General features: G+C 42.6%; 1 protein-coding gene across 7 annotated transcripts in view; it reads left to right on the forward strand.

The window, feature by feature from the left end:
* The window catches only part of LOC148025334 (uncharacterized), a 226,239-nt gene extending 208,032 nt beyond the window's left edge, over nucleotides 1-18,207 (forward strand). For 2 of the 7 annotated variants that reach the window (XR_015693048.1, XR_015693049.1), the window contains 3 exons: nucleotides 14,289-14,343; nucleotides 17,268-17,413; nucleotides 17,785-18,207. Coding sequence is in view for 2 of the 7 variants with exons in the window: in XM_087692373.1 (XP_087548499.1) it covers nucleotides 14,289-14,343; nucleotides 17,350-17,413; nucleotides 17,785-17,834 (169 nt within the window). In the remaining 5 variants the exon portion in view is untranslated. Of the gene's footprint in view, nucleotides 1-14,288; nucleotides 14,344-17,108; nucleotides 17,170-17,267; nucleotides 17,414-17,784 lie in introns of those variants that run through there. The other 5 variants (XR_015693047.1, XR_015693050.1, XM_087692373.1 and 2 more) reach the window with 5 other exon arrangements.
* The last annotated feature ends 9,709 nt before the right edge of the window (nucleotides 18,208-27,916 follow it).

Here is a 27,916-nt window from a genome sequence, read left to right on the forward strand (position 1 = left end):
TCCCGCCTCCGCTCAGAGGAATGATGAGAAAGGAGCTCATCCTCTGAGTCGTCAAAGCCTGAAAACTGGTAAGACATCTTCCAATCTACAAAATACCAAAAAACCAAAGAAAACTGTGCCGAAGCCAAAGTATGACCAGCAGTATGGTCACCAACCACCAAGACGTAGGCTGTGATAGCCTATAAACACCTGGATCTGCAAAACGCAAAGCTAACTGATGACGATCACCAGAAAAGAAGCCGCCAGCACCAAGACGCAACCAGGAAATGAGTCGCCAGCAGGAAATGTGCCGCCATGAGTGGTAGCGACCATCAGATCTGCAAAACGCAGCCTGATGATGTGTCGCCCAGCAGAAGGAGGGACAGCCTGATGGAAAACGCAGGGAAAAAAGGGTCGCTGGTTGACGTGGCAGCCTCGGAATAAGGCGTCTACAGCAAATGCAGGAAGAAGGGCCTCCTACAGGGGCCGCCTGGGCAGTTGAAGATGGGATGACAGCAGCAGAAGTGAGGTATCTCTCCACTTGGTTATGTCCTCCGTGCTCTCAGTCAGGCTCTGATACCATGTGAGAGTGCGCAACGGAAGAAGAACACGAACACAGAGGAGGGGAGAGAGAAAGCAGGGAATGAAGGAAGAAAGTTTGCACTGACTGAGATGAATGCTGAATACACTGAAATGGACTGATCAGTCCTTGTATGCAGCCCGGAGGGTCAGTGAGGGCACCAGAACAGACTGAAAGCAATGGCAGCACCAATGCCGGAGTGGGAGAGGACGGAGAGTGTGCTGAACCTGCAGAAGACAATGCTGGAAATGACTGGGGGGCTGCTATATATAGCCCCAGGCCAGAAAACTGGCTGACCTGCCAAATCTGGCCAACTTGGCCAGATCTGGCCGACCTGCCCAGAAATCTGGGCTGACTGCACACCAAAAGGCCCAGTGTGGGCTGTGTGACTCCCGGAAGCTGAATGCAGACAAAACCAGCAGTTACCAAGTTGACAGAGCTCCTCTGTCTCTTGTCAGACTCTGACAGGAGCTCACAACCAGGAGATGACAGACTGAGAATGATAATAGAGCAGGCTAACAGTTTAAGCTTCACCAAGAAGCTTATGGAAACTTTACCTCTAACTTGCCTTAAATCTCCACTAGGTTGTAAGCCTCTTTTCCCCTTAAGTATTGCGATGCTTTATACTTTCACATTGCTGCAATTCCAACTTAACTAATATGCAACATTGTATCCAGTTGACTAGCCCCTCATGTGTACCTAATATGCTAGAAGCACTAAATGCATTAGGAAACATTATTATTTGCATAGTTTGGACCATTGCAATGTGATTGTGTATGGGAATATGCATTTTACTAGCCATACAAAGATACATTTTTCCATACATTGCATGCATTAATAGCTACATTTTCCTCATGACAAACACTATACGGAGCATTTGCACTTCCGATGCTCCCTTTCGTCGGGTTGCACTACTACTCCAACCCCGCTATCGTACTAGCTCCCCCCCCACCTACTGCCGCGTAGCGCGTTGTTTCTTCACCTACTGCCTTGTCTACTCCCCCCCTATAGAGCGTTGCTTTCCAACGCTGACCATTGCAAATTAAGCATAAATTGATCATAAACTGATCACTTGCTAGTCTGAGAACTGATCACAAATTGTTGCAAATGTGACCCCAAGATCACAATTTGATTGCAAAATCTTATCAGAAACTAATACACAAATTGATGCAAAACTGATCCCAAAAGTGACCATAAGCGATTCTAATTGATCCCAAAAGTGACCATAAGCGGTTCTCAAATTGATCAAAATTTGAGTTGAAACTTATGAGAATTTGATCTTAAAACTCAAGCAAAAGCTCATACGTGTGAATTGATCCCAAACTAGTACAAAAGTATAGTCTCAAAGTCGTGGTAACAACCATACTCATTTGCACATATCTCATAGTGACTAGTACATTGAGTAGCAATCCCATGGCAAACATATTGTTAGCACAGTATCTTGGATGCATGCTAAATACATCCAAGATCCACTACATATGAGAGCTGTCCAAAAGTGGTGGAGTGGAAGTGCTACCTCCCCCTTAAGCATCAAGCAATACTCCAGACCCCTACTCTGTTGAACCTGACTGAGCCCGAAGTCGGCTCTAATTGAAAGGCATCTCGGTAAAGTTGCAACAACTGAGAATGGTCTGTTAAGTTATCCTCTTCCATCCACTTTGCATGTATTGGTGAAACAAGTTTAAGCTTTACCAAGAAGCTTATGGAAACTTTACCTCTAACTTCACTTGCCTCAAACCTCCACTAGGTTGTAAGCCTCTCTTCCCCTTAAGTATTGCGATGCTTTATACTTTCACATTGCTGCAATTCCAACTTAACTAATATGTAACATTGCATCCAGTTGACTAGCCTCTCATGTGTACCTAACATGCTAGAAGCACTAAATGCATTAGGAAGCATTCTTGTTTGCATAGTTTGGACCATTACACCCAGTTGACTAGCCCCTCATGTGTACCTAACATGCTAGAAGCACTAAATGCATCAGGAAGCATTCTTGTTTGCATAGTTTGGACCATTGCAATGTGATTGTGCATGGGAATACACATTTTACTAGCCATACAAAGATACATTTTTTCATACATTGCATGCATTAATAGCTACATTTTCCTCATGACAAACACTATACGGAGCATTTGTACTTCCGATGCTCCCTTTCGTCGTGTTGCACTACTACTCCGCCCCCGCCATCGTACTAGCTCCCCCCCGCCTACTACTGCGTAGTGCATTGTTCCTTCACCTACCGCCCTGCCTACTCCCCCCCTACAGAGCGTTGCTCCCCAACGTTGTGCCCCTCCTTTCCCCCCTCGCACTGCCCCCGCTTGTTGTTCCCCCCCACCAGCTCTCCCCCGCTTCACCCCCTCCGCCTTGATCTCCCACATGCTAGCCTACACCAGCTCTCCCCCTGCCGTGATTCCCTATCCTCCGCCCTCACCCCCTGCCTCCTCCACCTTGATCCCCCGCCTCTCCTGCCTTGTGGCCTCGACTCCGTTCGGCAAACCCACCGCCCACACTTTCCGCATTGTGAGTCGGCCTTCACTAGTGTCCAACACCTACCCCACCGTCAGAAAACAACATCCCCCCCCCCCCCCCCCCCCCCCCCCCCCCTCCCTCTAATAGCACAGTAGCGTAATTAGTAGGTTCTCAGCAGGGACTCGCAATGGAAACCTTTGGTCAAACACCGATGCATTCTGCCAGTGCCCCCCCAGTCAAACACCTTGCGCATCGTCCTCTTTGAGGAACAGCTCTTAGCCATTTGTGCCACAGAGTTGGAGCTGATAGAAACAGCGGTCTTTGGTCAAGTCGTAGAACACTCCCCATCTAGGGCCTAGCTTCGGGATTGGCTTCACTCCACACTGCGCATTGGCACAACGCAGATCGCGGAGGTAGTTCTCATGGATCAAGGAACTTCATGGTTCGACTCACCTCTGCAGACGCAGCCCGTGAGCTAGTGGATAGCTCACCCTATGCTTCCACGAAGGGGGTCATTTACATGGTTTCGTGGTACAATGGCTTCACAATGGAGGCATTCGTACTCCATAACAGGTTTCTTAGACATCGGGTCACCTTACTCTTCCCCGGACTGGCAGTAGAGTATTGCCAATTAGTGTGTCATAAAAGAAAATACCTTGTTGTTTTTGTACTTTGGAATCATGCTAATTCCATATCTTGTAATTTTCAACCCTTGTAAATTCAGCCCTTGCCTATGTAAATGTACCCTTAACTTTGGAGATGAGGAGTTAGGATAAAGAAGGCAAGAGGCTAAGGGAAGACATCCTTTGGCTCATTCACTAAATTGGCTGTTCATTTTTCTTGTTGTTAGCTTCCTTCTTGCTAGATGAAGCATCAGCCATGGCTGTCGTGTATTTCTGAAACTCTCATCATTAATACATGGCAAGATGTCTTGGTGCAATAGTTCTTTTGTTTTTTTATACCAATTTCAGTTTTAGTTAGATTTCTTTTCCTGGTTGAATGCTTCATTACATTGGTATTAGAGCATTAGCTTAGATCCTGTTAGAAGTCATTTCCATGCAATAGATTTAGTTGCAATGACTAGGGAGTGAAAACCGTAGTTAAAATTCAGTCACAAGAGTTAGTTCTTCCATAACCATGGCCTAACATGGAGAACTCTTACAAACCGTGACTAAGATGGAGGTTCTTGGCATGAACCAGTGGACAATGGCGGGCTCCAACCAATTTGGTAACTCGTGACCAAGTTTTGGACCAAAAATTGAGGTAAGTTGGACAAAACGAAGGTTACAAGACTTTGTTTGGTTCAAACTTGAGTTACTTTTCAAGAACAGGGGTTTCTTCCCTTTCCCTTCAAGCTTCCCTCAAGAATCCATGGCCAATGGCTGAGCAAGATCTCTTGCCCATGACTTCTATCATGCAAAAGGACTCCATAGCCTTCTTCTCCACCTCATGAGCTTCAAACAGAATGGTTACTTGGCTTCATTAGCCTTCTTCTTCCTCTCTCCAACACGTGGACAGCAACAGCGTGAATTGCGCCAGTAGCAGCCTCTTGCCTATTTCATCCAAATGATGAGCTATGGAGCTCAAATCATTCATGAATAATGCTCAAGTACCAATGGCAAGTGATCTCCTTCAAGCTATGGTATGATTTCTCTCTATTGTGGACTCTCCTCTCTCCCATAGAACCCTGTTATTGACAGTTTTGGACAGCAAGCTTATTTTCTCAGATTTCTTATCAAGATCATGGGCCTTTTGGTCAATTTCATTTCCTGAAGCCTCTATAGTATGATTTCTCTCTATTGTGGACTCTCCTCTCTCCCATGGAACCCTGTTATTGACAGTTTTGGACAGCAAGCTTATTTCCTTAGATTTCTTATCAAGATCATGAGGCTTTTGGTCAATTTCATTTCCTGAAGCCTCTACACAAAGGATAGTACCAACATTGCATGGATTTTCCACCATTGTGGAAGAATGGAGTGGATTCTTGAAGGATTCATGGAAGGGGCAGCCAATGTCAATTGAAGGAAGGGAATTATTGGATTCTCTTTCAAATTTTGAAGTTTCTTTGAAGCCTACTTCATACAATGAAGAGTAATCATTATCTTCAACTCAAGTGGCATCTCTATTGAAATCTTCTTCATCAAATTTTGGGACCAATGAATCATGGGAGCACTCTTCATGAAGATTCTTGATCAAGAAGCTGGATATTAGCATTGGAAAGCTAAAATGGAGATTTCTTGGATTAATAGAAGCTGAAGTCAAGCTCTATTTGTTAAAGCCAAGTTCTACTAGTGAGAGGTTCCTTCATCAACAACACCACTCTTCTCCTACAAGCTTAAGAGGTACTCTAATCATTTTTAATCTCCCTTCAAATCCTATTGCTGAGCTAAGTCCAATTGATGAAAAAGGGATTAAAATGATAAAGAATCCCATCCATTTTATCAAATGTATTTCATGGGAAATGCATAGAGCTATTTTAGTGATTGACCATTGCATAATCACTCTCATTCACTGAAATAATCACTTTCAAGTGCCTCAAATTCTCATTTCATTTACCTAACCCTGATATTGAATTGTTTGCTCTTTTGTTTCATTGACATGAGCAAAATTTTACCCAATGGTAAGTGGAATAAGAATTGTTAAGCAGTGAGTCACTGCTAAGGTTATTCCTTACCTATCCCCGTTTCAATTTCAGCCTATTCCATTCAAGTTCTTACATATCATAAAAGGGGCAATCAAATTCTTTTCATTCCATGCATTTCATGCTGATTTTTAGAGCTTAGCATTTTCATTGTCATGTATATACCCACGAGGAAAAGTGGATGCCGAGCGAGTTGATAGGACAAAAGAGAGGTGACCCTCCCCTACTGACAAGGACCTTGAAGGGGAGCACAAACTGGCTTGAGAGGGAAATTTGCACACCCCTCAAATCTCGGATTCCACGCATTTAAAGTTCAGGTATAGGTGCCACTCAAGGGAACAAGAATTCAGTTTTCAGCATGGTATTTTTGACATTGGATCAGCATTGAGGTTTTGGGACAGGGTATACAAACAGGGTCCCATTAATCTTACAATCTACAAGGGATTATTCAACCATTTTGGTTATTATAGAGGGTATTTTCAGCTTTGGCAAATAGCATTCACAGGTTGCAGGAATTTCCAGACAGCTACAGTAAATTGTTTACAGAATTTTCTGTACTCAACTACTTTCAACTCTTGATAGTTCTTTAGAAAGGGGACTTCTTAAGCTTCAAGCAGAGCCAAAGAGCTTATTATTCGGAGCACCAGAACTCAAGATATTTGAGTTTTTCTTCTACTGTATATACAGGACAGGAAGTTACTCATAGCAAGGAATAAGAAAAAGGATCCTATTTTGGAGACCATCAATAAAGAGTTGAGAGAATACCAACATGAACATGAACATGAAACCCCTCAAGCTATATGCCATAAGCATTATGAGAATGAAGAGGTTGATGTAAGTTCCACTCATTCTCCTATCAATCAACCAATGAATGGAGTTGAGATGTCCCATGCTTCCATAAACTCTAACAGCCTACAACAACTCTCAAATGATATTAAAGAAATGAAATCAGGCTTTGATGGCATGAGGATGGATATTGACAAGTTAGAGACCATCTTTAGTGAAAATATGTTACCTACAGCTGGTCCCAATGTTCCAAACCCTCCTTTGGCTGAAGAGCAACCCAAACCCTCTACTCCAAAGGTGGTGGGACAATTTGAGATTGGGGAATCTTCAAAGGCTAAAGATTTTATACAACCCACTTCATTTCAGCCTCAGCCCCATCAATCATAGGCCTATTCTCAGCCACATGGGCAAGATTCACACAATAGAGTTCTAACAAGCTCTAGGCATGAGGAGGACATCCACGATTGTAATCCATTTTATAAACAATTCTATCCTCAACTAAATATTGGTGGGCATGAACAAGGGCATGTGAATTCAGTCCCAAACTCCTATGGACAGCAACAACACAATCCTCATACTCAAGTTCAGCCTAATAAGCCAAGCCCTTTATCCAATCATGGTTGGCCTCCACAAAACAATGGGCAGCAACCACCATTTAATACTCCTATGCATGGACAACATCAAGGGTACCATGGACAACCTTCCAATATGGGTAACACTCATTTTCAGCCTCAAGGACACTATTTCCAGCCACAAGGTTATGGTATGTAGTATGGACAGCAAACCCCATTCGCGCAAGGAACTTGGAATAATGAATTCCCTAGGCAAGGCTCATTTGGTAACTCTTTTGGACAGAAACACCATAATGGATAGCAGCACCACAATGGGCAGCCACCTCAATATGAGAGAGAGTATAAAGAGAAAATTGTCATCTTGAATTTCAAAGAAGAGAATCCTTCACCCACGGAGTTGGAGGAGTGGTTTGACAAATTGGAGATGTACTTTTCTCTTTATCCAAGGTCCGAAAATGCTAAAGTGAAGTTTGCAGCCCTTCATTTAGAAGGCTATGCACATACTTGGTGGAGATATATGACAAGAATTAGGCATGACTTCTTATCTTGGGAAGCACTAAAGAATGCTATGATTGAAGTCTTCGTCTCTCCCATTGTAAAAGAGCGCTTGGAAAAGAAATGGTACGTCCTTGAGCAACGTGGTCTCTCGGTTAGAGAGTATTCAAATCAGTTTTTAAACCTCTCAATGTATATTCATGGAGTCTCCGTTAGTGCCAAATTGAACAAGTATATATTTGGTTTGGAGTCTACTTTATCATCTGAAGTTGAAGCCATGAAGCCTACATCTTTGCAAGCTGCCATTCAATTGGCTGAGCATTATGGGCAGAAATACAAGAGTTTCCAGCCAAAAACGGGGCATTTATTTCAGCCTACACAGTCCCCAAAGACATCAGGCCATTATGGGCATGTAAGGACTGATTTCAGCATGGTGGGAAGCCAATAAATGTTCACAGCAATACCTACAGCAAGATACCAACTTTTCCCACTGTTTATGGAACAAAGCAGGGCAGCAATTTCAAATCTAATGCTGAAAATAAGTTTGATGGAAAAAGGACTGATATTAGTGCCAAAACTTTAGCCCCTATCCAAGGCAAGCATGTGTCTAATGACAAGCTCAAAGAAATGTATGCCAAAAGACTATGTTTCAAGTGTGGGGAGAAATGGTCACCCAACCATAAGTCCAAGTGTAAGGCTAAGAATTTGACGGTTAGTATGATTTTTGAAGATGATTCTGAAGCTGAACCTATTGAGGGAAATCTAGCACAGCTTGAAGGCTCTACTACTTAAGAAGAGATGCATGAAAATGAGGAGAGTATCCATGACGAGTTTTATGACCCAATGGATGGCTTTCCTTTTGATCCGGGCTGTCATTACATGGATGATTCTTGGACTGATTTACATTCCTCGCTATGTTCTATATCAAATGACACATGGAGTGGTTCAAGAGGGGACAATACCCTATGCCTCAAAGGTCAAATCAATGGAAGGACCACGCTCACATACTCATTGATACGGGCAACACACATAGCTTTATTAATTCCAAATCACTCAATGGGTTGAAATTGAGCACACATGATATGCCTTCTTCCCTCAAAATCCAAGTAGCAAATGGAGACTTTGAAAATAGTAATCAGTACTACCCAAATGTTCCTATTACGCTATCTCCATTGTGCACTACATCAGTGAGTTTGATCGCATTAGAAATGGGTCCCATTGACATTATACTTGGCTGCAATTGGCTGAAACCTTTGGGTAGATTTACTATGGATCTTAACAAGCTAGAAATGGAATTTCAATGGTGTGAATAGCAAGTAATTCTACATGCTGTTGAGAAGAAGAAAATAGAGGTGATCAACCCCAAGAAGATTAAAAAAGAGATAAATGCAAAGGCATGTATGTTCACTATTCTTCTTTTGAAGATTGATAAGGATCAGCCCTCTCTTCCTACCAATGATATAGATCCATGTCTTTGTAAGTTGTTGAAGGATTATGATGACATTTTTCAGCCACCTACTTCTCTTCCTCCAAAAAGAGAAGTGGATCGTCCTATAGACTTGTTGCCCAACACCAAGCCTATTAACAAACCACCATATCGCCTCTCCAAGGTGGTAAGGGAAGAGACAGAGCGCCAAGTGAAAGAGCTATTAGAAATGGGTCTCATCAAGGCAAGCCAATTGCCTTTTGCCTCTCCGGTCCTTCTTGTAAAGAAGAAAGATGGCTCTTTTTGCATGTGTATCGACTACCGTGATCTTAACAAGGTCACTATCAAGAATAGGTATCCAATACCTAGAATAGATGACCTCCTAGATGAATTGAAGGATGCTAAGGTGTTCTCCAAGATTGACTTGCGATCGGGCTATCATCAAATACGCATGAAGGAAGGGGATGAGTTTAAAACAGCCTTTAGGACGGAAAGATGCCTATATCAATTCATGGTTATGCCTTTTGGTTTATCCAATGCTCCAGCCACATTCTAATCTCTTATGAATAAGATACTTCAGCCCTTGGTATTTCGGACAGTTTTGGTGTTCTTTGATGACATTTTGATCTATAGCAAGAGCAAAGAGGACCATTTACAGCATGTAAAAGAAGTCTTCGATATATTGAGGAAGCACAAACTATTTGCCAAGGCAGCTAAGTGCTCATTCATGACAAAGGAAGTTGAATACTTGGGTCACGTAGTGGGAGAAGATGGAATCAAAGTGGATCCTAAGAAGGTGCAATGCGTCAAAGAATGGCCTACCCCAACTAATGCTACTTCTTTAAGAGGTTTTCTTGGGTTATCATCTTTTTATTGTAGATTTATGAAGAATTATGCTCATGTTGCAGCTCCTCTTACCGATTGGCTTAAAAAAGAGACTTTCTTTTGGAACGAAATTGCAGACAAGAGCTTTAATGAGCTGAAGCAATTGCTTATTTCAGCACCAATACTAGTTTGTCCTGGATTTTCCAAGACTTTTACCATTTATGCAGATGCTAGTGGTAGAGGTTTAGGGGCTGTTTTGGTTCAAGAGCATGGTGTCATTGCATTTGAGAACAGAAAATTTGATGATAAAGAGAGGGAGATGCATGTGTACGAGCAAGAGATGCTTGCTATTCTACATGCGATCAAGAAATTGTGTCATTATCTCTATGGAACACATTTTCAAGTCAAAAGCGATCATAGGGTGTTGAGGTATTTTCTCTCACAGCCCAACCTTTCTCCCAAGCAAAAGAGATGGTTGGCTACCTTGCAGTCATATGATTTTGAGATAGCATACATGGCTGGAAAGGATAACGTTGTGGCTGATGTGTTATCTAGAATGTGGGCATGCAGTTTATTTACGGTGTCTACAATTTATAAGAATCGGATAAACGACATCCAAAAAGAATATGTGCTGGATGGGCATGCTGTCCAGATTTTACAGAAATTACAGCAAGGACATGATGAAGAATTTTCAAATTTCAAAGTGCATAATGGACTCTTATGGTTTAAGGGTAAAGTGTACTTGGTTCCTAACAGTAAATTCAAGCTGAAAGTGCTCCATGAGATGCACTCATCACTAATGGCTGGACATTTGGGTCTTTTCAAGACCTTTGACAAGGTCCATAAAATTTTTTATTGAAAGGATTTATGGAAGGACATCAAGGAGCATGTATCCAAGTGTTTAGAGTGCCAGCAAAATAAGGACTCCACTCTATTACCAGCCGGACTCCTCCAGCCTTTACCTATTCCTACGGGCAAATGGACCGACATTTCCATGGACTTTATAACGGGATTACCTACTACTAGTCATGGATGGAATAGTATCTATGTGGTTGTTGATAGATTGACTAAATCAGCCCACTTTATTCCAACCAAAATACAATATTCAGCAAGGCAAGTGGTTGAGCAATTTATGGAAAGTGTGTTCAAGCTGCATGGTATGCCAATGAGAATAGTATCGAATAGAGATACAAAATTCATGGGCAACTTTTGGAGAAGTCTATTCTCTTCTATGGGTACTTTTCTCACTCCTAGTACAGCATATCATCCCCAAACCGATGGGCAAACGGAGAGAGTCAATCATTGGGTGGAAGTGTACCTTAGGTATTATTATCATGATACACAAGCTTTATGGGATCGTTGGATCCACCTTGCTGAATTTTGCTATAACAACACATATCACATGAGCATAGGTATGTCTCCATTTGAAGCACTTTATGGGTACAAAGTCCAAATCCCATCAGTTTTATTTCATGAAGATATCAACCCCCAAACAAATGAAGAGTTGGAAAGGATGGAGACGCTCATAAGACAATGCAGAGAGATCCCGAGGGTTTACAGGAACTACCAATTTTGAAGAATCGGTGAAAACCAAAAACTCGGTCTCGGTTCGGATTGCAACCTTTGGAAGACACTGACATTATTGACTCTCCACGACCGAATAGATTTCATGGAAAACCAGCTATATCTGAACTTGGTTGGCGAAGGAAAGGAAACACAAACACTTGCTTTCCCTACCCAAAGGCTCTCCTAAAAAAATATTCTTGCCTTTAATGAACACATACTGATGGTGACGCATAATGCCATGGAGTTGCTTATGGAGGTGATTGGATAGTGCCTTTGAAAAAATATTGTACATGGTATTGGTCACCAATGTTTGAGCATGGAAGGGGAAGGGACTTTGGGAATCACCTTGATAACCCCTTCTTTCCAGGATGCAAGCACGATTCCAGTAATCCAAACCTAGTAGCATATGGCTGTCAAATGTTTTACCAAACAAGTAGCATAAGTCTCAAAAAAATCATTTGTGAGGCCATCCCAACTAAGGCTTTTATCCTTGGGCAAGTGCATAAGTCTCAAACAAGTAGCATAAGGCTTTTACCAAACAAGTAGCATAAGTCTCAAAAAATTCATTTGTGAGGCCATCCCAACTAAGGCTTTTATCCTTGGATAGTGCCTTTGAAAAAATATTGTACATGGTATTGGTCACCAATGTTTGAGCATGGAAGGGGAAGGGACTTTGGGGATCACCTTGATAACCCCTTCTTTCCAGGATGCAAGCACGATTCCGGTAATCCAAACCTAGTAGCATATGGCTGTCAAATGTTTTACCAAACAAGTAGCATAAGTCTCAAAAAATTCATTTGTGAGGCCATCCCAACTAAGGCTTTTATCCTTGGGCAAGTGCAACAAGACATCCACAACCTCATCCTCACAAATGTCAACCTCCAAAGCAGCTTGTATGTCAAGGGAAACCTGATCCCTAATCAAGGCATCGAATACTGAACAAGCAAAATGTAATCTGATTAGGAGGTGCCTGTCATGAGCTAAGAAAATCCAAAAAATAACTTTTGCACATATGAACAATGGACAAAGAATTTGTAAGCATCCGACTATTAGCATTTTGCAATCCCACCATATTCTCCCAAGTACCTGCAAAAGAATTTCTCTCCCTCTCTCTCCAACTCTGTCTCCTCAATCAATGGGTTTCTCTTCCACTCCCTTTCACTCTTATGAAGCATGGGCCTTCCCCCCTCATTCTGAAAGGAGTTGGGGAAAGGTCTAGTAGCCTTTCTCCTCTTCTGGATCCTGGGGCAATCTGTTACAAGGTGGCCTGCCACCATCCTACAGGAAAAGCACTGTCCTGGGTAGCCAGTGTAGTATGCAGTCTAAAGCATAAACCCTTCATGCACTGATGGAATCTTAATGGCACAAGGAAGGGTGCCCAATGTAAAAGTAGGGACCATAGCTTTTGACTGATGGGTGTTGAGGGCGTTCCTCTACCACCACATCAATGAAGGTCCTATCACATTGACGCCCAAAAGCTTTGCTAGTCTGGGCTATATGAAGCAAGAGGTACTCATCAAGGCTAGGAAAATGTATTGTGATAGTTGTGTGATCTCCATATTGAAATAATTATTGCCCTCAACCCATCTGCCAAAGAAGACAACTACAGTCCAAACATCTAATGAGCTAGTGGTAAGTGCCGCTGCAGATTGCTCATGTGTGCTAAAGCTGACCCTAAAGCACCCTTTACCTGACAGGGTTACTTTTGTAACACTCACAGGGGTGCCTGTAACAATTGCCTATATTACATCTTTCAGTGCATGCATTGGTGGTATGTTACCTACCAATTGGCACACCAGAGATGATGCCTCCAAGGCTGCCACTCTATCTCTAATATTGAGCTTTGCATCAGGATTGAACCTGATCTGTGGGATGACATCGGCCATAAGAGCTGCGGTGGCTGAACTGGAGTCCCGAAGGTAGAAGAGACACCAGCTACTTCTCACGGATCAAGTTTTCTCCTTCTGGCTGCTTTACAGGTTCATGTGTTGCTGAATTTTTGGCACTCAGCTGGTCCTGTAGCGACTCTTGTGATGAGGGGGTGAGTGACAAGGAAAGGGCAGAGGCCACCTCATGGAACAATGCTGTTAGAGTAAAGGCCATTGATGGTGCAAGATGGCTGTGCAGACAAGCAGTTCGGGACAGGATGTGTGAGCTGTTCAGCAGGTTGCTGAGGAGGGCAGGAGCAAGTGGCTGTTCAGTTGGTGGCTGGGGAGAGCTGAGGAGAGCAGAAGACTGGGTAGGTGGAGATTGTGCACTGGGACAGCCAAGGGTGAATTAAGGTGGTGTTTCTGCTTTTCTGCGGTAAAGCTTGAGAGGGAGTCTCATATTCTGTTAGATTCATGCTTATCTATATTTTACTAGTGAGGACAGTTTGATTACTTATCAGAAGGACAAGTTCTTGGATGTCTTTAACTCAAGGTATCACTTCTCGATACGATCCCTTTTTCCACGAGAAAATGTTTCTTTGTTCTTCAATCAGCACGTAGTATCATTTTTTGTGTTCATGAAGTGAGATTTTGGAGATAGACTCATGCTTATTTATATTTTACGAACAAGGCGAGTTTTACTACTGATGAAAAGAAACAAGATATAGCTGAGGACCAATTGCTGTACCTTATTAGAGACAGTGATAAACTCACTGTCCATCGTGGCATGCACCCACGACAAAAAACACACCGTTCATAGTTCGAAGCCAGATGCTATGTCCAAACCTATGAGGCCAACAAAAATATTTTCAAAAGCAGATTCATTTGGAAGATGCTCAGTTCTTTGATCCATGCAATCAATCTTATGACCTGAGATTTACCATCATTTAGCAAGACACTCCACTGGAGCATAGATGAGATTTACCAAACAGTTTATCTATGTTATATGCTTGGTTATTGCCTTCACGAGTTTGAAATGGAATTCAAATTAAGTAAAGTTTACAGGCAGAGCTCTGTGCAGGCTTCAAGACATCTGGGCTCTTCGACTTCTGCGTGCATTGTTACAGTGGCATCCTGTAAGTATCTGCTTCCATATACAATCTTACCTTGCAAAAGTAAAGTCACGAGCATTTTACCAAATACGCTGTGTTCATCCTTGTTGTGAGCTGTCTGAGAGAAACTTTATGGTATATGATCAAGAGTTGGAAGTATTGTCACCTAAAACCCAAGGTAGTACAGTACATGCAAATGCTAAGAGTGTGTGGGTCTAGAAAGCTAGATATCTTATATCACTCCAAGTGCAGTAAGTCTGAACTCAGGGTCTACTAATATAAAATGTCATATGCTTTCTAGTTAATTCGCTGTTGTATAAAATATCTACATCCGTCATACCTGCTGGATGAACTTTCTTGTAGATTATGCATCCTTATTGTACTCTTATAAGATGCTAGATAGGGCCTAGTCATGGGATGCCTTTTAACTAGAAGCGGTTTCTTTTCAGTTTGGCATGACTTGCTGTATACGATTTGTTGCATAGGCCAATTCAGTCTCTCATAGAGAGAGCATTAAAAATAAGCCACAACTTCAATCTTATCATCCACTAAAGAAACCTTATCTTCTGGAATGCTTAATGTCTTCTTGAATAATTTGACCTTGATTAAAGTCACATTCGTCTTGATTATGGTTGCTTGTGAGAAAAAGTAAAGTAAGAAGTACCTTTTATTAATTGATAAGATATGCGATGCATCAATCCACTATTAGCAAGGTCGTGTGTTGGGTCAGGGATACTCGAGGAACATTGGCATCTATGGCTCTCTTCCTCTCTCACTCACATAGCCTCCATCTTTGGGAAAACCACACTTGAACAGCACCAATTCATCATCCTCATTACCATCACTTGAACAAGGACTAAATTCCAAACCCAACACATCTTCATACTTCTCTTTGAGCTTTGCAACTCCTCTTTCTGACCTTTTAATATGCTTCAAACTTGAGCAAGACTTTTTAAGTTTTTGACCATCACAATCATCATTGTATGTTGATACATTGTCAAGAACACAGTCAAAAGAATCCGATTTGTCCCAAATATTTGTCCATCTTTAAACTAGATGCTTGCTAAGATGCGGACAAAAACTCCTTTTGGATGTTATAAAATTGCTCACATGAATCAACCGTACAAGAATACTTACAAGCTTTGCCCTTCGGACACGACTCATTAACATATGGCCAATCTTTAGAGTGATGCCCACACTCACAAACTTTTGAGATATGGATTGATTAACTTCATGCCTTGTTTGACACTATTGTGATTACATTGGCAAGACAAACACGTTGACATTATTTGGGATCAAAGGTTTTTTAAAAAGGTTAGAGTGAGCACAATACCATTTCCTATTCAAACCAAACGTACCATCTCTATAACAACTAAATGCCAATTTTTCTCTCTTTCCTTCGTTATCCTCCAGTTGGTCCTCTACTTCTACTCAATAGGACTTCCTAGAAGCCTTAACGTCATTATTGGCCATTCAGGGACTCTTCTCAATACCACAACAAATCAGTTCTCTCAGGTCCTAACCTGGAATTGGTAGTTTTCTCAGCTATGGAAGTTCTAACATGGTAGAGTAGACCTTCTACCGATTCCAGGATCAAAGGATGTCAGGCATTGTTCCACTTGATTCGCTTGGTACACCTTTCCAGTCTTGTTGGGGAGGAGGATTCAGATGATTCACGTAAACGATGTTTAAACAGCCGTAGGGGATAGAGCAAGTGGGGGGGAAAGATCAGAGGTGGTAATAGAAATCTCGGCTTAGAGTGAGAGATTCAGACCTCTAAAGGTTGAATTAATCTACCTCAGTGGATCCAAAGCAGACCTTGTGTGCATTTAGGGCCCCGCCTCTTGCTTTTCATTTCCCCTTCCTCTGCACCCACCCATACTGGATGTAAGATGGGTGATTGCCCTTAGCACATCAGATAGAGGCTTCAAGATGTTTTCCAAGGTTTGTATGGGGAGACGATAGTCAGCATAGCCTTGTTTGTTCAGTTTCAGAATCTGAGGGGTTACGGATGCAGTCTGGCTTGAAAGGTACTAGGCGCTCAGTGACTTTTTTACCTGCTTTGGAGTTTTTACTGACAAAGCAGGAAAGGATCAAAGTACACGATCATACAATCAAACAATCGCCAGCAGAAGAATCTAGTGCTTCTATGGGCCATCTGCTGCCCACTCACCAAAAACACCGAAAGGCAAAATACCCCACTAGAATGACATGCTCGCAAGCACCTGTCTTTTCTTGTCTTCCCGTTCCCACAGCAAGGGGTGTCATTCTAGCCTTCTGGTCGTCGGAAATAACATGTCCTGCTCATGCTCAGCCCGAACAACCAATTTGCCATTTGAATAAAAACGCGTACCCAAGCCTTTCAAGTCACAGAATTTTACAGAACTCAGGTCCCTATACGAGTTTCTTGTGAATCTTTAGTCTGACTGAAGAGAGTAGAGATTCGTGCAAAAAGATAGGTAAATTTCGAGCTTGAGGGGGGTTGCTTATGCATGTATGCAGAATAGTCGATTTCTTGGCAGTGTTTCTTGAAGCTGATAAGATGCTCATCAGGTAAATAAGTATTCCATTGTATTTCTTCTTCTAGAGACAGATGCAAAATATTGCAGTCAATCTTGTTCTGTAGATTGCAAGCGCCATGCATTCTCTTGCAATCTAGCTTGTCTGAGCTTTCATTCAAAGCAACTTTGCATGTGATTCTCCTCATCTGCATTGTCTAGTACAAAATATTGACAATTTTTTGTTGATCCCCCCACTTGTTCTTTTTTTTTGGTTACCTGTATTTAAAGGAGGACCGAATAACTGCAGAGGCAGCTTTGCAGCATCCGTATTTTCATCCTATTCTTCAAGGTTGTGACAAGAAGTTTTTTGTCTTAATAAGTTTGTGGAATTCACAGGGGTTGTTATGATGATCATTTTTGAGATTGGATGAATACGCATTGCTACAGGGCACAACCACTCAACGTGAACCTGACGTTATCGTTGTTATGATGATCATTTTTGAGGTTGGATGAATACGCATTGCTACAGGGCACAACCACTCAACGTGAACCTGACGTTATCGTTGGTGATTGGAACTTCCGACTGTCATCAAGTGAGTTCATATTGTTCAAGCTTCCTCTTCTATTGTTTCTACTTGCAAGCAGAAGAGGGGATTCTAGGTTCATGCATAGAACATACATGCAACAAAGAGTTGTTTTGTGGTCTTTGGAAGGAATGAAAGAAACCACGTTATTAGCAGTAGCACATAGACATGCAGACACTCCAAGGGAAGCATTAGGTATAGCCCTCAAATTGGAAAGTTGCAGCACCTTTAAAACAGTTTTTACCCTATGGATTACAACTAATTACAAGTGCTACTCTAAACTTACCCTTAAAATGAGCTTGTAGGCTACCTTCAATTCTAAGGGCTCATCAAATATGCGTGTGGTTTGATGATTTGCTTACAATTGACTTTGTGTGCAGAGTATGGCAAGGGCATTTTTTTGAGGCATGAGCTAAGGAGATCATCATGAAAGCTCCAATATACTATTACGGAGATAGTTTAAATGCACAAAGTGGGTTGACATAGGCAATTCATCAAGTAGTAACATTCTTGGAGGCAAGTGGGCTACAACTTTAATGCATATGTATGTACATGTGACAAAATGTACTTTCAAGCATGATGAGAACTCTTTTGGTTTGCAACAAGCAAAACACAAGCACATACCACCACCACTTACAGCATGATGGAGAATTAGAATGATATTCTCCATACACATTGTAATCCTAGGGGACTACGATGTTCCCCTTGTGTAGTCTAACTATGTTGGACCATGTATTATTTTGTAGAATATATATTAAATGTCCATATATATTTTTGGTGAAAACTTATTATATTGGTCTATTATATATCAAATGGTTTCACATATAGAGGAATAATATGTTGAAAAACTTGTTAAGATAAAGTCTATTGATTGACAAAGCATGCTACATTGTTGACCCTAAGGCAAATTAATTCAAGGAATTGGCTTAATGATATGATAAGTTTGATTTTCTTCCAAGTAGGCTTGTGATGTAGTCCCAAACCACACTTTGTATTAGTAGCAACAAAATAGATCATATAACTAACCATTGTTATCCACATCTTGCACATAGATGGTTTCCTTCATTGCAATGAAGTTAGCTTTAGAAGACTCTTGAATCACCAAAAAGGGACTTCAAACATCCTACTCACTATAAAAGTTTCAGAGGCTTGAAATTTTGCCTTGCTTAGTTTGTTCACTTATCCTTTTTAGGTCCACCAAAATTTGTCTACAATTCACAAATCCAATCAACTAAATTAAGAAAGGACGAGGCATGGATTTATGCAATAATAACCAACAATTTTGTTCAAGGTTATTGCACCTCAATATATATTTGCAATAAACTCAACTTGCATATCGAACATGAGAATAGATTCTCCTCATCACTTTTCTTATGTTTGTATGCCAATCCAAAGGATAATCTCAAATATTTTGACATATGCAAATTCTTGGCCATAAAATCTGATGTCAATGCTTCACATTCTTTGGAAGCACTTTAGCTTTTTTGAAGTTAACCTATAACGCCAAAGTGAAAGGCTATCAATGCACTCATTATACTAGAGAGATCATCTTGTTCACTTCGAGGGGGAGAGAAGGAATCATTAGTATATGCATGAACCAATGCAATAGAACCATTTGGAGGTTGCAACCCATTTAGCTGTTTAAATTATGTAAATAATGATAGTATTACAAGTTATGACTCACAAGATCGTAAAGCATAAATCTCAAAGTACAACCTTGTCTTATTGATTTGCATAAGTTTCAAGAGATCATTAAATGCAATAAGTATTATTGCCTTATCATTATTGCATGGAACCAAAAGTTTTTGCTACAACCACTATTACCATAGGACATGTTGATTTGTCTATTTAGAATAGTTAGTTGTAATGTATAGTTATCTTTTGGGATACATCCATATAGGGCTTGGTGTATGCTAGTGTAAAGAACTCCTTTTAGTATATTTGCAAGCATCTTGGCAAGAGTTTTAAAACAAAATAAACATCAAAGTAATCAATCATCAATTTGTAGTATTTCACTTAAGAAAAAACTTAACTAATCATTCTTTCCAAGACCAAGGTAAATGCTTGAATGCAAAGCATTGTTAATTATGAAAATGGTGTCTTTCAAGTCATCCCAAAAGTTATTCATAGTTGTAAGACCATCCTTTCTAGGAGACTTTCACTTACTTATCTCTCACCTAGTCCATGCACCTTCGATCCTACCGGGGTGTAGTGAGCTTACCTTGATGCCCAAATGAGTTGCGTTCTCCCTCAAGTACACCGGTAGCTCCATGATTCGTGATGCGAGCTCAAGCAACCTCAAGCCTCCACCTTCAAGCTCCATTCTCCATAGCCACGCGCAAGACAAGAGAAGACGAGGAGATGATGGAGAGCTTTTTCTCCTTGATCCCTCACCCTCACACACTCACTCCCTCATACTCTCACACTCCCTCTTTCAAGCACACACAAGCAAGTAAGCAAGGAGAGAAGAAGAGAAAGAACTTTGCCACACCCCAAAAAATGAGCTCCTCATTCACTTTTCAACTTTATATGCATCCCTTTTGGGTGGTCATTCCCTTTTTTATATGGCCAGTCCTTTTTCTCATTGTCCTCTCTTCTTAGCTTCCTTCCTACTGCCCATCTACATTTACAGTTTGCACAGGGGGAGCCTTGCACTCTTTTATAAATAGTTTTAGGGGCGTCTCACATTTAAAAGTGTGCTTTTGCTTTTGCCTTCGCTTTTAAGGCCGCCCTTGCACTTTTAGTCATTTCCCTTCGTGCTTCTTCCATTGTGTACGCTTCTCACTTTTTCTGCTTTTTCATGTGTTGCGGTTAACATTACCCCCCTCTTAGCCTAGTGCCAGTCCCATAGCATTGATGAATAGTAATTGGAAGGTGAGATGGGTATAGCCAAATGACTTTTTTTAGTTTATATATAAGCCCTTGCGGAGGATGGTGTTGGATGGATCGGCCCTTGAAATTGAATATGGTATTGGGGTTGATCCCGCACCCCCCCACGACGCCCCCTCGTACTCCACCTCGAAAAACCCCGCTCCATCCACAGCACCCCACCACGCCTCCGAAAACCCCGCTCGACCCTCCTTGACATGGATGGTAGGTGGATTGGTCGTTTGAAATTGCAAATGGTGTTGGATGAATCCCTCTGGGACGTGGACATGTGGGCGGATCTATCGTTGAAAATTAAGATGTGTTGGACGGATCCCCCTAGAAGATTAGCAAGTGGGTAGATCTGTCTTTGAAATTCATGATGGTGTTGGACGAATCCCCCTCTCGCTTTCGAGGTCGCGACGTCACAAGCTTAACATGGCCTTTCCCGATTTCCTTCAAGTTGTCTTATCCCTTCACATATGTCTGTTAAGACTTTACCACTTGCACAAGAGGAAGCATGCACTTCTTATAAAATGAATTACATTGTGCTCGTGCTTTCCTTGCAAGAGCCTTCGGAGATTCTCCCTCATCCTTGAGAGAGCATCCTTCATCCTTGACAAGATCTCCCTCATCCTTGAGAGGACCTCGTCAAGGTAGTCGGAGCTTCTCCACTTATTTCTGAGGTTGCTATCTCCTACAATGTTCCTAATGAGCTTCTTCATTCACTTTTTGACTTGGGCTTCCTTGGTCTTTCTCTGCTTCATTTTGGCTACATGGTGACATATTGTGCAACAGCGGTCATGTAAGTTGACGATGATGTGGTTGTGTGGGCATTGGTTTTTGGAAGGATCGAGGGTGAATTGAGTGGATGATGGAGTCTCCGAAGTTGGTGGGTTGTATCATTTGTATTTACCTGAAAAAGAAAAGAAGGTGCACTATCTGGGGGCATGTCTATCTTACAGTGTGGTGCATTGTGCTCGTGCTAGTGGAACTCGGAGTTGGGTCGAAGCCTGGGTGTTGTCGCACACTTGAGAACCCTATTCGTGTATTGTTAGAGGTGCGGTGCACAACTTAGGGAGACAGGTGTGGAAGTCCTGCCTTGAGGTGCCTTAAGCGTGAAAAAGTGGGGAATGAAAATGGGCTAGGGATTGGGGACGAAGCCGACCGACCGAAGCCACTGGGCATTTCTAACTTGAGGACCCCTAGGTGCGATGACTATGACCTATGTGCTTTTTTTTTTTTTGCCACACATTGATCTAGCCATAGCATAGATATCTTTGCCAACATTTGAGGTCAAAAAGAGTAATGGGGGTTGGCATCCTTGTTCTAAAAACCTCCCACTAAGGAGCCGCAGCTTGCTGCCCCCTTCAAAACTTGGCCATGCGTCTTTAATAGGTCTTCGTCTCTCTTGCTCTACGTCTATGGGCCCTACAATTTGCATTTAGACATGTAGCCCATGCTTTAGATCCCTGCGGGTGATCTCAAGCTTTTTCCTTAAGGACTCAACGACCTCCTCTTCCTCAAATTGTGTGGCGTCTAAGAGAGTGCAAAGGAAGGCACGTTATTGGGCTTCCAAAGTCGCATGTGCAGCCTCTGCCCTGCTCTCTACTAACACTTTGTCTCCTTCTGTAGTAATGGCTAGTTGGCGTGCTAAGTCACTCACTTTTTCTTCACTCATATTCACCCAATCATCTACTTTTTTCTTCATTTCTTCCAAGCTTTCGTTGTGCATGCAGGCACCCTTAGCCTCCTCTCCTATTCCTCAATTTCCCTTTCCAAGCGTTGTTGTTCTTCAAGCTCCAAGGCTAGCCTTTGTTCCAAATTTGCTATACGCTTTTGGTGCCATTGACTTCTCTCTTCTTCTACTACTGCTAACTACTCTACGACATCTTGGATATTTTCATTTTCTTTTTGTAGATCTTTGTACAGCACCACCAGCTCATCGAAACTATGTTGTAGGCTCATGAGGCTATGTGTTTCCCCCGCAAGTTTTGCTTGCCATCTCTCGTCTTCTCCTCCCTTGGCCTCGAGCTTCTCCTTTAGCTCCTTGATCCCTCTGTGAGAGATGGCCACTTTATAGGTTCTCTCTGGACTAAGAGGCTGCAATCGAGGCTCCAATCGTCTCCCTTTCGGCCTTGAGCTCAACTACGGCTATTTTCTTATCTTCCTTTGCCCGTTCTAGCTATGATAGGAGTTCCTACACGTAGGCATCGTAGTTTGTGGACAACAGCAATGCAGAGGAACCAATGGTTGTAGATACCTCTATCTTCAGCCTTTTGAGGTCCTATCTGGATTCCGCGTCTGCACCTACCTATCTTTTTGCTCCCATCACAGGGGTTCATGCACCTGCAACTTGAGTTGTCTCTTTATTGACCAATAACTACACCCAAGCCATAACACTACTTGCATCTACCATGGTAGAGAAGTCTTAGGTGGGTGCAGTGAGTCTGGGGTGGCAGGCAGTAGGACAGGTGGGATAGGGTTGATTAAACCCTTGCCCTTTCCCTTAGTCACTGGGGGTGGTAGGCTTTTGGATGTCTTAGGGCTAGTGCTTGGACCTTCATGTCAGGGTGGGCTCATGGCTGCCAACTCATCTTCTCTTGAAGGCTGCTCCACTAAGAGGTGGATAGCAAGAGCTATTACTTCATCCTCTTTCTTCATGAGCTCTACATCTTCCTCCTTAGCTCGCCTCTTTCTCTCCTCTATTTTTCTGGATTCCTCTTTTATTATCTTTGCTTCATCCCTTTCTTCTTTCTTTCTTCGTTCTTTCATGCTTTTGGACTCACTTTTGGCCCCATGTAGGTCTATTTTCTCTTTCTTTCCCCTCTCTTCTTTGGTCTTATTCTATAGAGTCTCATTCTTTGATTTATTGGCCCTTCCTTGGCCAGATTGTGCTTCTCTCTCTCCTTCGTCCTCACTCATGGTTCTTTCGATGGACTACTCCTGTCCTTGGTGCAAAGGGGACTTGTATAGCCTCTCACCGACTGCCTCGTCGTCTTGTACTTTCCCTAGTGCCTCTCTTATGATGGCTATCAAGATTCCTCCAAAGCCAATGGTAGAGGCCTTTGAAGATGACAACTTTCTAGCTTTGGAGGCCGAGGACTCTCCCCCCACAGGTCTTCTAGCGGTGGCTAATGCCTTTGCTAATGTCTCTATCATCTTTCTCTCACGAAGCCATTAAGGTTTACCTCGTTGAAGGACCGGGCAGCGATGCTCTCCAGCATTGGTACATTGATTCTGTTCTCATCAATGCATTGTACCATTGACTGGAGAATAGGGTGGCACCATTTTGGCCCTACTTGATTTGGACATCGGGGTCGGGGATGTCAGCTAGACTAATGATGTCGTTGGTGTGGACTATCACTTTGTCCATCCCCAACATGTCGTATACATCCCTTTTTTGCCATCTCTCCACTTTGTTTGGTAGGCCTAGTGCTTTCTGTACAAGCTCAAGGCTCAGCTCAATTTCTACTTGGTGGCCCTCATTCTCTACATGCACTGTGATAGTGCCTCGGTTTGTTGAAGATCCGAAGGAATTCAGCACACTTGTCATAGTCGATGACTTGGCCCACCTTCTCCATGTACTTCTGCAGCTTGCACTGGTGCTGCACCAATTTCACGATGGCTGGCTCCTCCATGACTAGTCTTCTAAATTCAAGATATGCCTGAATTTGAATTGATTGTAAGCCCTCGTTTCCAACGAGAGGCCATACTTCACCTTCTCCTCCTTTGAGAATGGAAGTTTGTTGCTTTTCTCTTGACCTGCCATTAAGAGTACCTATCATGATGTCACAGTTCACCATTAGTGTCCTTAAGGTAGCTTCTTGTTGAAAGGTAAGTAGGAATTGGTTATGCTTTCTTAGGAAGAATAACATGCTAAAATACAAAAAGAGCATTTTTCCTTCAAGCAGTCCATTCATTCCAAAAATGTTATGACTTGTTCCTCAGTCACGAGTTGATTTTTATCCGCTCTCTTTTGCCCTTGGACATTGATGGATGTTTTATCTGTGTGTTTCATTCACCTTACTTGTTTACATGTTTGATTTCACCTTACCCCATAATCCTTCCTAGCATTAGGGTTTGAAAGGTCAAGGGCATTCAGTGCTGACTTGCAGTGTTTTACTTTCGCATGAGCCAATCATAGAAGTTTGAATTATATTCTAGATTAGCATAGTGATCCATATCGAAAGGACGGATTTCGACTTGAGTAATATAGGTGAGAACATCCGCAGGAAGTCGTCGGCAGACGTGATCATGCTAGCAATGTGTAACTCTTCCTTAGTCAGAATTCGGTCTAAATGTGGGTGGGTCACAATGTGCTCTTCTAGGGGTTGGTTACGAATGATGGTCAACAACCTATAGGAGGTTGGAGCTACATAAGTGGGATCATACTCGGAGATCTTAATGGCATGTCACTGCTCTCAACATTGGTCATGATTTGGCAGCCTTCTTGTTCCCACTAGAATTGGAGAGCATACCACTTCCTCAAGAAAGATGAGTCATTATCGACGAGCCTGCGTAGCTCATCCAGTTTTTGGCTTGTGGCAGTAACTCTGCTCTTGCTATAGGAGGTGATCAATAGTTGTTTAAGGGCTTGGTCTCGAGATATCTCGACATTGGCAATCAATTCCTCTGCGACTGTGTGGGGGTTTTGACCATCACAAATTCATATTCCTCCCATGTGCACATCATGGAGCGGATATCTGATGCTAAGAATGGATCAAGCTAACCTAGATCCAAACGCTCATAGCTCTTAACGAGTAGGGTGAATGTGGCATCTAAGCACTTGATGTAGGTGATCATGTCATCTCATATGTTATCAGCTAGCTCTTTACCCAATGTGAGGATAGATTGTCGTTTGTAGGACAGCTTAAGACCTATTGGGGCAGATAAGGTTTGACTGAACTAGATAATTTGGTAGCTGACGGTTATAGTTTTGGTTGCTCTTGAGAGTGTGGTTGGTCTCCTTGTGTAATGGGCTTGATTAGAGTCGAGGGTGCCACACTGCTATACATTAGTGAGCTCTTAAGGGCATTATTAGGATAATAGGGTTGAGGCAGAGTGTGAGTAGCAAGGTTTGGTTTTGGTCAATAGACTTGTTTAGTCTCTACCAGCTTCTACGTTTGAGACTCTATCTTTCGCAGTTTGAGTCGTTTGTGGCATTGGTGTCTTTTTTGTCACATGGCTTGGCATGGGTAAGTTTGGGGGGATTGTTGGAGTAATGTCCTTGGCCATCTCCGCTTTAAGTACCCAAATCCAGGTGTTACCCTTGTAGTAGCATTATGCTTGTAATAAGGTCTTGGGAACCCATCGTGGCTTGACCATTTGTCGATGCCTGTAGTTTCTTCTGGGCCTCCTACGTTCTGAGGGAGGTTTCCTAGCCTTGCGGGTTTGTGTTTGGGTGCTCTTAGGCAGTGGTCGTGGATGTTTTGATAACCATTTGAACTAGTATTCAAGGGTTTTAGCTTTGCGGTCGACTTTTTGCTGGTGATGAGATTCGGCAAGTGGTGATGAATCATAACCCCCCTCCTTAGTCTCAATGGTGGGTTTCTCTATCGGTGGCTTTGCAGACTATGATGGAGTCATATAGCCCTTGCTGAAAGTTGTAACTATCGGAACATTGCCAATGGCAAGGTGAATGTGCTGTGAGTAATAGTCGACATTGCAATGTGGTTGTTTCTTGAATGTACGTCCTAGCAATGATTCCTTACCAAAGGTCTTAGTGTTGGCATCACATAGAAGGTCATAGGTAGGCTTTCAGTCTCAATAGAGACGTTATTCTGCACTTTCCAAGCAATCAGTAGGACTATCCTCCAAATGGATTGAGTTTGGTGTTGGTGGGCTGCAATTTTGATTGACCAATGAGGATTCAATGATCATGTGTAATGATGTTATAGTCAGCTCCCTCATCAATGAGTGCATCAAAGGCGTGTGTCTTGTGGCTAGTCACTAACATGCGTAGGTAAGCAAGTGCCACTACTTTCTCCTCTTCATCTTCAATTTCCGTGATGGTGGCCGCTCGTACCTTGAGAGGGTTGGATTATTTATGAGAGCTCCTTACCATCATGCAGATTGGTACTAGGGGGGTGTCACTAGGCTCAATTACCTTAGCAGCTTGCTTGTACTTCTCACCATTTGAGAATGGTAGATCGATCATGGCGAGCACGTGCATCCAATTTCATTCATCTTCGGTATAGGGGATATATTTGGTCACTAGCCCATAAGATTTTCTAATTTGCGCATCACCCTTTAGCATGGTGGAGATGGCATCCAGGTCAACTGGTGTGGTTTTCCATGTATCCATCTCTACTTTTACTACCTTCGTTCAATTGCCTAAGAATATCAAACTATTATCCCATTCTTCTATGACCCGTGCAGTGCGCATCCAAGGGGGCCTAATAGGGTATCATAGTCCACTCCCTTTGTGACTATGAAGTCAATAAAGAATTTGATCCTTGGGATCTTGAATGGCAAGTTCTTTAACACTTCAAATGGATGCACTTTCATTCCATTGGCTAGGGTGACATTGAATCTAGCATTCTCTTCAACAGGTGGGTTACCCCAGTCCTAGAGAACTGCATGACTCAGCACACTAACTCCTACTCCTGTGCTACAATTCCCTTTCTTGTGGTGTCTCCTAGAGCTAGGATTGGTAAGACAGCATGCATTTCGGTGCCTTCATAAAAAGCATTGACATGCAAGGACTTGGGCACCAAGTGCATCGTCAAACTAGGTATCTGAGTTATTGCATCATGATCATGTAGATCAACTACCCCTTGCTCCATTGGTCCTTCAACCCACTGCTTCACTTCTTGCCATAGTGTCGGATGCTACCTAAGCAAGTCTCCTAGGCTTAAAGTCACCAAGTGGTCACTAGCATGGTAAGGAGGTCATTAGTTGCTTGCCTCTCTCCTAACTCTACATTCCTTGGCCAATGGCCCTAACTGGTTTGCTAGTCCATATCATGTAGGCTCTATTTAAGTGGCACTACTTATGGTAATGCTACGTCCCTCGACTTTGTTCGTGGAGGCAAGGCTAGCATGGTTACACTTAAGAGATCATCGATCTCATCTTCCAATATGGGCTCAGCATCCTTCAGGTGCTCCTGGGCTTCTTTTACCCACTCCTTGAACTTTTTGATGGCTCTGAGTTGGCGCTTCGGTTTGGGGTACTCCTCGACCTTTGCACTTCCCTTCTTGGCCGTGTCTTTGAAGCTGACGTCTTTGCTTATGCATCTATCAACTTTTTTTCTGTAGGTAGCATAATGGCGCTCTCGGTTTTCAATGTGACCTTAGTGTTAGCTTTCTTTCTCCTTTGCCTACGGCTCTTCTTTCTAATTGAGGCTACATCTAAGTTGATGGGTTCATGCAGTGATATGTCGGCTTGCTTTGTCTACGTGTGTATCATCAAATGCAATGGGATGGGTGTGTCCTCTTTGTTAGATGTCTCAACTCCAAACAACCCCAATGGTACATATGACTCATTTGTCGTACTAGAGGGTGGCCTTCATCTAGGGCATTTAGCACAAACAAGTGAGTGATTCCACACTTTGGGCGTCTAAGATCGACCTTTTCCCGATCAGCCTACTCCCGTTCAGGGCAGCGTGAGGAGATGTGTCCGGGGTGACCGCAATTCCAACAAGAA

This window comes from Lygodium microphyllum, chromosome 14 (assembly GCF_053477565.2).
Source record: "Lygodium microphyllum isolate KBCC chromosome 14, Lygodium_microphyllum_v1.1.10, whole genome shotgun sequence".
In the NCBI taxonomy this organism is placed as follows: Eukaryota; Viridiplantae; Streptophyta; class Polypodiopsida; order Schizaeales; family Lygodiaceae; genus Lygodium; species Lygodium microphyllum.